The 9,011-nt window shown below is 42.6% G+C and overlaps 1 protein-coding gene across 1 annotated transcript; it reads right to left on the reverse strand.

The window, feature by feature from the left end:
* Window positions 1–567: 567 nt before the first annotated feature.
* LOC149845374 (receptor-like protein kinase 7) lies at window positions 568–4,337 on the reverse strand. The gene is made up of 2 exons (XM_089995720.1): window positions 1,647–4,337; window positions 568–1,218 (listed from the first exon to the last, which is right to left on the reverse strand). The coding sequence occupies exons 1-2, from the start codon at window positions 4,282–4,284 to the stop codon at window positions 809–811; spliced, it is 3,048 nt and encodes a 1,015-aa protein (XP_089851846.1). The 5' UTR covers window positions 4,285–4,337; the 3' UTR covers window positions 568–808.
* Window positions 4,338–9,011: the final 4,674 nt, after the last annotated feature.

Consider the following 9,011-nt stretch of genomic DNA (forward strand, 5'->3'; position numbering starts at 1 on the left):
TTTTCATTTATTTAGTAAATTGTGATTCACCCATTTTTCATGTTTCAAAAAATTTGTCTACCCATAAAATCTTATTGTAAAATACATTTAGTATTAAATACATTATAAAGAACAAATATATAAGGTTTGATTGATGAAACATTCAAACTTCGAAGAAAGCGAATCCTATGAACATCACTAGTTATAGATATTGCACCTTTCTTTGGTGGCATGGTAGAAAACATCTGCAGAGTTAGATTTATGAAAAACAATAAAAAAATGGTAGGCAACTACCACTTTTATATATATATATATATATATATATATATATATTGTGAAAACTAGGCATGCCTTTTTTTTTTTTATTAGGTTGTTTGGTCAGTGTTAGGTCCATCAAAAAATCGTAGTTTAATGTGTTTTATACTCAACCGTTCGATGTATTTATCCTTATTTATTAAGAAAGATCCTCTGTTTTATTATAAAATTTTAGTACAATATTAACCGTTGATTTTATTTGTAACATAACAAATAAAATCATCATGCGTGACCACTGAAAACTAAAGGAATTCGGAAATTTGTCGAGTCTTAGGCTCAAAACGTGCCCGTGAATGGACATCACATTATATAGTACAATGTTTATTTCGTTTAAGATCATCCAACTTTTCTCCTGTCTGAAAATCCCATACTTTCTTTTCGGATATTGAGAGAGAGAGAGAGAGTTGGGATGTGGGGAAGGTGGGGAGCAGCAACCGGACCAAAGCGGAACGGACACTCCAATAGCACAAGTCTTGGGCCTTGGCTGAGCCAACATGGGTTTAGGGATTAAGGGTCAGGAGCTTCCTTTTGGTTTCTGGGCTTTGGGATCGTCATCGTCCTCCTGGCCGTGGTGGGATTTTATTGGGTTGTAGAGGAAGATTCGTGGTTCCAGGTCCCCAATCTCTTCCAGCATTTGCACCACCACTTTCATGGTGGGTCTCAGACTAGGAAGCCTGGCAGTACAAAGTACCCCCACCCTCAACACCTTGATCACGTCTTCCCTGAGCTCCTCAGGGATCCTGTGGTCCACCAACTCCATGACGCACTGCTTGGTGGTGATCTTACTCGATATCCAATGAACCAGGTCTCTATACTCACCGAACTCTGGCTCCATCGGCCTTTTTCCCGTCACCAGCTCCAACAGGACCACGCCGAAGCTGTACACGTCGCTCTTCTCGTTTATTCTGAAGGTGTACCCATACTCTGTGAAAAAAGGAAAACAAACCCATCATCAGCGAACCCGCTTTTTTACCGTTTCTTTCCATCAAATATATAAAAAATAATAAGTCCCGACTGATCTCAGACACTATTTATGGATTTTGTTTTGTTCTTCCCATGTATCATATGGGCGCGTGAAACACTGAAACTTCCACAAACCAGAGATCTACAAGGGTCTGACTGACGATATCCAGATGAAACTAAAAGGTTAATCGGTCGTTCAGATATCTGACCCAAAAACCCGATGCCTAACAATGAACAACAGAAAAAACTTTAAAAAAAAAAAAAAAAACAAGAAACGATCCGATTCCCGAGCCGACTGTGCATCTCTTTTTAAAAAATAAGTGTAAGGAACGAAAAAAACTGGGATGGAAAAAAAAAATGATGGGATCGATCGGTTTGAAAGTTGGTACCAGGAGCGATGTAGCCATGCGTGCCGGCGATGGTATGGGCGGAGGAATCCTTGGCACCACCGGCCATGGCGATCTTCGCCAGGCCGAAATCGGCGATGCGTGCCTGGAAGAACTCGTCCAGCAGGATGTTGCTCGACTTGACGTCGCGGTGGATGACGGGGCTGTCGCAGCCGTGGTGGAGGTACTCCAACCCCTTGGCCGCCCCGACGGCGATTCCGTAGCGTGTCGGCCAATCGAGGCCGTTCTTGCTCCGCCCACAGTGCAGCTGGTCCCAGAGGCTTCCGTTGGGCAGGTACTCGTACACCAACAGGCTCGAGTCGTCGCTGGTGATGCTGCAGAAAAGCTTCACCACGTTCACGTGGCGGATGGAGCTCAGAACCCCAACTTCCGCCTCGAACTCCTTCCACTTCCCCGGGTTGCTCTTCCGCAGCATCGCCACCGTGTTGTTGCTGTTCATCTCGTGGTTCACTGCAGCCTCTGGGTTCGTGATGTGCTTCACGGCCACCGTGCTGCCGTTCTCCAGGTCGACCCGGTACACCTCTCCCGACCCGCCTTTTCCGATCCGGTTCTCCTCCTTTATAGCGTAGATGATCTCCTGCTCCGTGAACGTCAGCACCCGGAACGACTTGAGGTCCCACGAGTTGTCCCGGAGCGGGGCTTCCTTGGGCCTGTGCAGCTTCAGGTGGAGGAAGAATCCGAGCGACACGAGGAGCAAGGCGGTGCCGACGACGAAGCACGCGATCAGTGCCCGGTTCGAAGACGAGCCAGAACCAGAGGAGCACGGCCGGAAAAACCCTACGTTCACGCTGCAGAGACCAGGGTTACGGGCGAAGCTTCCGTTGTAAGCCTCGTTGGCGAGCCCTGAAGGGATGGGCCCGGTGAGGCGGTTGTCGGAGAGGTCCAGGATGCTCAGTTTCAAGGACGACAAGCTAGCCGGTATCTCGCCGGAGAGTTCGTTGCGCGAGAGGTTGAGGGCGTTCAGGACCTGAATATTTCCCAAGCTGGACGGTATCCCGCCAGAAAGGTTGTTTCCAGCAAGATTTAACTCGTTTAGGGCGACGCATGATCCCAGGTATTCCGGTAGGCTGCCGGAGAATCCGTTCTGCTGGAGGATGAGGCTGTTGAGCTGCTGCAGTTGGCCGATAGTAGACGGAATCTCACCGGAAAATCTGTTGCAGCTCCCATCGATTGACGTTAAGGCGGACGCTTGCGATATCTCCGGTGGAAGGCCGCCGGAGAACTTGTTGTTCGAGATGAATAGCTGGCTGAGGGATCGGGCGTTCTTGATGTCCGATGTTACCGGTCCTTCAAAGGAGTTTCGTTTGAGATCGATGATCACGACGTTCGGCAGGCCCCAAATTCCGGCAGGAACAGCGCCGGAGAGCGAGTTGTTCGCTACTCTGAGGCGTATCATGGAGCTACAATTGGCATAGGTCGCCGGAATCCCGCCAGAGAACATGTTGTTAAGGATGAGCAATCTTGTCATCGTGCCCTCTGCGCACATATTCGGTGGGATCGGGCCTGTTAGGAGATTGTCCGAGACGTCTATGAAGTCGAATTTCGACCAGCTGCCGAGCTTCGGAGGCAGAGTGCCGGTGAGCCAATTGGAGTACAGAGAGAGGTTCACCAAGCTCCTGAAACCACCGAATTCCGGGGGGATCGGGCCGGAAAGCTGGTTCTCGAAGAGCTGTAGCGAGACGAGCTTCGTCAGGTACCTGAGCTCAGAGAGATCTCCCTCCAGCCTGTTCATCGAGACATCGAAGTACTCCAAGTTAGAGAGCTTACCGAAGCCCGCGGGGATCTTGCCGGTGAGGGAATTATTGTACAGCTCGATCTGCCAGAGTTTCGTGAGCTTGGTTATCTCCACCGGGATGTCTCCCGATAAGTTGTTGTCGGCGAGCTCCAAGTTTACGAGCTCCGTCAGATTACCGATCTCCCGGGGGATCTTCCCTTCGAGATTGGTGTCCGAGAGGTAGATCCACCGGAGCTGCCGGAGGAGGAGGATCTCCTGTGGGAAGGGTCTTGGATCGAACGGGTTATCTCCGAGGCTCAGCCATGCGAGGTTCGATTTGTTGCGCAGGGAGCTTGCCGGAAACGGGCCGGAGAATTTATTGTCCGAGAGGTTGAGGGCCCTCAGGTTGGCGAGGTTCCACAATTCAGGCACCGTACCGGAAAGGCTGTTGAAGGAGAGGTCGAGATGCTGGATGTTGCTGCAATTGTTGATTGCAGGGGAAAGGCCTCCGACCAGGGAATTGGCCGATAGGTCGAGCTTCTGCAGCCCGGGGAGCTTACACAGCGACTCCAGAGGGAAGACTCCGGTGAGGTTTCGACTGTGGAGGTGGATTTCTGCGACGGAACCGCTGGAGTCGCAAATGATTCCGGTCCAATTGCAAGGGGAGGCATCGGAGTCCTTCCACGAATCGAAGACGCTGGTGGACGAGGAGGAATGGAGGGCGGCCTTGAGGTCCAGTAGTATCCGCGTCTGTTGTTGGGAGTTTCCGATGCCGGAAAAGCAGCAGAGGAAGAACAGCGGTATTAGGAGGATGTCGACGGTCATTTTTGCTGCGGTTTGGTACTGGTGTGTGGGAGTCTCTCTTGGGTCTTCGCAGTCCCAGAGTCGCAGAAGGGGCGTCCACATTTTTAACACCTCACTTCGTCCAAACGTGGGTCCGCTGTCTGTCTTTCTTTCGCCTTTTCAAGTTACCAAAACACCTCATCATATTAGAGAATATACATGAAGAGCGCATGTTAACGTGGTTAGGTTGTCCAACTTACATTCATCAGAAAAAACTGTCTTATATTATATTAACAGTAATTATTAGAGATAGACGATATTTTTACGTAGAGAAAACAGGAATAATTCACAATATAATGATCTTGCATAATACAGTTGTCTATATTGGCTTCATATTTTTTGGAAACTGAATCTATACAGTAACAACATTTGATGACGGATACCTCAAATCTAGTAGTAATTTGATGAAAGATACCTCAAACTAAGTAGCGATTTTTCCAAGGATTCTCTTATCTCTAATAACGATAACATTTTTTCCCTCAAATTGGTGTGCGATGTTTTTCTCGACTTAAAGACTTAATATAGATGACAGCTAATTGCTTTTGGCTTCCTACATATGACTGTGTAAACCTCTTTAGCCTGAATCTTTTCTCTCACAAAATAACAATCTAATTCAATGTGTTTGGTTCTTTCATGAAATACTGGATTAGCATCAATGTATATAGCGGTCATGTTGTCACACTTCAGCTTCATCGATTGAGAAATTATTATGCCCTTATCAATAATAAGAGCCCTAATCCAAATGAGCTCATATGTGCACACGGTCATGGCACAATATTCAGTTTTGGCACTGGACCTAGCAACAATAGACTATTTCTTGCTCTTTAAGGTCATCAGGTTGTCACCAACAAATGAGCAGAACCTCTCACTCAATCTGCATCGATAGTAGATCTTCTATCATTAAGGTCTCTCACCCAATCTGCATCGATAAATCCCACAATATCAAGGTTTTCATTTTTTTCATAAGAACTTCCTTGCCTGGGCTGCCTTTAAGATATCAGAGAATTCTATGAGCTGCTTTAACATGAGTCGATCGAGGTTGATGCATAAACTGACTTATTACACTTATAACATATGTGATATCAGAACGTATAATAGTTAGATATATTAATTTTCCTACAGCATATGTGATATCAGGACGTGTAATAGTTAGATATATTAATTTTCTCACAAGACGTTGAAAACTCTCTATATTAGTGACCACTTCTTCATCATTTTTCCTTAGTTTGCAGTTAGCTTCGAGAGGAGTATTTGTTGCCTTCGCCCCAATCACTCAAGTATCTCTTACGAGATCTAAAGTGTATTTTCGTTGACACACAAAAAAATCTTTATTAGAATGCACCACTTCAATGCCATGGAAGTACCTTAGCCTACCCAGGTCTTTGATTTCAAATTTGGCATGTAAGATCTCTTTAGTTTTTTTTATCATATCTTTATTGTCTCCTTCATCAACATAGACTAAAAGAATCGTAGTGCCCTGAGAAGACAAATGAACAAAGATGGTATAATCAGTCGTACTATGGTTAAATCTGATCTTAATAAGCACTTCACTGAGTTTGGAAAACCACTCTCGAGGAGATTGTTTGAGACCATAAATAGATTTTTTGAGTTTGTAGACTTTCTCATTATCGCATTTATATTCAGGTGGAGGATCCATATATACCTCTTCTTCTAGCTCACCATGGAGAAATGTTTTTTCACATCTAATTGGAGGATGCCCCAGTGCTTATTAGAAGCAACTAATAGAAGAATATGAATAGAACTCATTTTTGAAACAGGTGCAAACGTTTAAGTATAGTTAATGCCTTCTTTCTGCGTATACCCCTTTGCCACAAGTCTTGCTTTATACCTTTCCACGGAGCTGTCACTATTATATTTAATTTTATATATCCACCAACATCCCACGGTTTTCTTTCCTTGAGGAAGTTCTACAGGAGTCCAAGTAGAAATTTTAGTCAAAGCTTTCAACTTGTCATTCATCGCTGACTTTCATTGAGGATCTTCAAGGGCTTCTTCAAAACTTGATGGTTCAGGATGGGAATAGGTTTTGGATAGGTATGTCTGATAAGAAATAGATAGTTTAGAGAGGTCAAACACGTTTTCGATAGAATGGGTAGTAGGTGCTTTGGTGACACTGTAGGAATAGTAGTCACTAAGTCTAACTCGATGCCTAGTGGGTCGAGATGATCTCCTAGGATTATCGACTTCTTGAACTGGGTTGGGCACAGATATAGGTTCTGGGTTTGGTTCGGTAAGAGGAGCAACAGGGTCTGAAGCAGGACTGAATTCTTGGTTAATTGAATCACCCAGTTCATTAGGGGGGAAATACTCAATATGGCTCTCAGAAATTGGTAGAATGGGATTCGGGTTGAGGCGTGGCATCTCTGGTCGGTTATCCCCCTTATTAGGATGCTGAAAATATGGTTCATTTTTAAAAAAAATCACATCCCTTGATATATACAATTTTCTTATGACTGGATTGAAACATTTGAAACACTTCTTAGAGGACAAATATCCTACAAAAATTACACTCGATGGCTCTTTTCTCAAGTTTGGTTTAAAACTTATCTTGAAGATCAATAAAACATTTACACCCAAACACTTTCAAATGATTGATGGAATTTTTTTTATTAATCAAGCTTTCCATAGGAATTTCACTTTCCAAACTAGTACTAGGAACCCGGTTTATAGTGTAATAGGATGTCGCTACAAGATCTGCCTAATATGATTAAGGTATGTTCATATGAAACATAAGAGACCGAGTAACATTGAGGAGGTGACGATTCTTTCTGTAAAACCCACAAAATTTCGATAATTATCAAAATAAATAAATGTTAAAATTCTTTAAAATAAATACGATAATGTGATATGGATTTGATCCAAATGAATCTTGAATCCAAACAGGATCAAATGGATTCAGTATTTGAATTCAGATACAATGAATGGATTCACATCCTGAATGGATTCAAAAACCAATTAGAATCCAATTGGATCTTAATGGATTCAAATATGGTCGAATTTCAATCAAGATCCAAAAATCTAGTTAGAAAGTTTAAAAGATCTAAAATATATTTTTGATCCAACTCATATTTGAGATTCATCAAAAAAACCAATTTGTATATAAATGAATTAACAAAGATCAACAATGCAACAAGAGGTGAAGTGGTGTTATGGAAAAAGGTATTGCCTAGTTATGAGACATCCCAAGTTCAAAACTTTGTAGCATAGGAAAAAGACATATGAAAAAACATCATTTTTGAAAATTCTGCCAAACCGTTAATAAAGGTTTAATACAATAGTGTTGCAAGAATATGCAACAAAATGAAAGATAGCACACTGGTGGGGTTTGTTGCTCCTTTGGGAGGAGGTCTCAAGTTCAAATCTCCCTTTACATGGATTTTTGCGAAAATATTTTATCATCAACGATTTTTTTTTTTACTTCTCATAAATACAAGATTTATGGCAACACACATTTCCAGAGAAAGAGGCTGGTCAAATTCCCAAATAGGAAACCCAAGAAGGATATTAAGAAACAAATTTAAAAGAAAAAAAAAGAAGGGTTTTGAAAAGATTTCTATTTAATGGGCCATCTCATAAATTCTAAGAGAAAACACAAAAAAAAAAAAGAAATGAAAAAACGTGTTTTCTTTCTTTGGAAGGAGGATCCAACCCCCTCCCCTACCCACGAATTTGAAAATGGGAGTTACAAAGAATAATGGCAAGTGGGGGGTTTAAATAAAAAATTAAATGGAAATGAATAAGGGCTTTTAAAAAAATGGATGGGGGAGTAAGTCCTTCCCTCTCCATCCAACCCTTCTCTTTTTCATTCCCTTCCTCTCTCCAACCATTCATATTCTTATTAGGGAGCGTGAACCAGGCTGCTTCTATTACTTTCGGGAAGAACGAAGCTGAAAGGTGGGCAAGGCACGTGAGAAGATGAGCCCTCTCAAAGTCAGATTTTTGCATCTTCAAGATAAGGTAAGGGCATAGTATCTTTATGCATGTACATGGTGCTATGGAACACAAGTATGTTGCGCACCATCTTCATGTAGGGGTACATTTCTTTCTACACGTGTGTAGTGTCATTGTTCGAGTATGTTATGAGTTGTATCGTTTCATTTCGGTGCGTATGCGTGTAAGCGCATTACATTCCATCAAACATTTATGTGGACATGGTAACATAGATATCGTACTCTTTATGAGCATAAGCATCTCCATTGGTCTCGTCTCCCTGAGAGTTGATTTCTATGTTTGAGTACCAGCATCTTAAACATATTCGTGTTATTGATAAGTATTTAGGATATACATACACATTTTTTTCCAATCAGAATTATGGTAGTAATACTGTTTTACGTTCTTGAATAACTAAGAAAGAAAAACTATGAGGAATAGGTATTACACTATAGTTATGAAAATACCATTCTCTATACTTCAGAAATGTACTTATAAAGAACCTAAAAACTTCTAAGCATCAGGTTACACGGCTGCACACTCGATTCTGTATAATCACAACAAAAGCTCCTTAGTGTTCAATATCGAGTTTCTGGGTTTGGTTGCCCTCTTACTACGGTGAGACACATGTCAGACTCAATCGACCTGTATGTCTCCTGTTAGGGATAGGTAACCACCTCTGTTCAGACGTTAAGGGGAGATAAAAGCACATTTCGGACCCATGGTTGATCCGTCCGAGTGTTTAAACCATTTCCTCAAATAAACGCGAGGCACTATTAACCAAGTGCTAGCCAAATAAAAAAAACAATCAACCTTGCAAATGCTTTTTTTGTTAAAGT

This window comes from Nuphar pumila, chromosome 2, assembly GCF_984573655.1.
Source record: "Nuphar pumila chromosome 2, dmNupPumi1.hap1.1, whole genome shotgun sequence".
NCBI classification, from domain to species: domain Eukaryota; kingdom Viridiplantae; phylum Streptophyta; class Magnoliopsida; order Nymphaeales; family Nymphaeaceae; genus Nuphar; species Nuphar pumila.

Bases quoted from the DNA above. Each gene is read 5' to 3' on its own strand.
- LOC149845374 (XM_089995720.1), bottom strand. From the start codon at position 4,284: ATGTGGACGCCCCTTCTGCGACTCTGGGACTGCGAAGACCCAAGAGAG. The intron at 1,219-1,646 runs GTACCAACTTTC...CTTTTTTCACAG, and splicing joins GCATGGCTACATCGCTCCTG to AGTATGGGTACACCTTCAGA.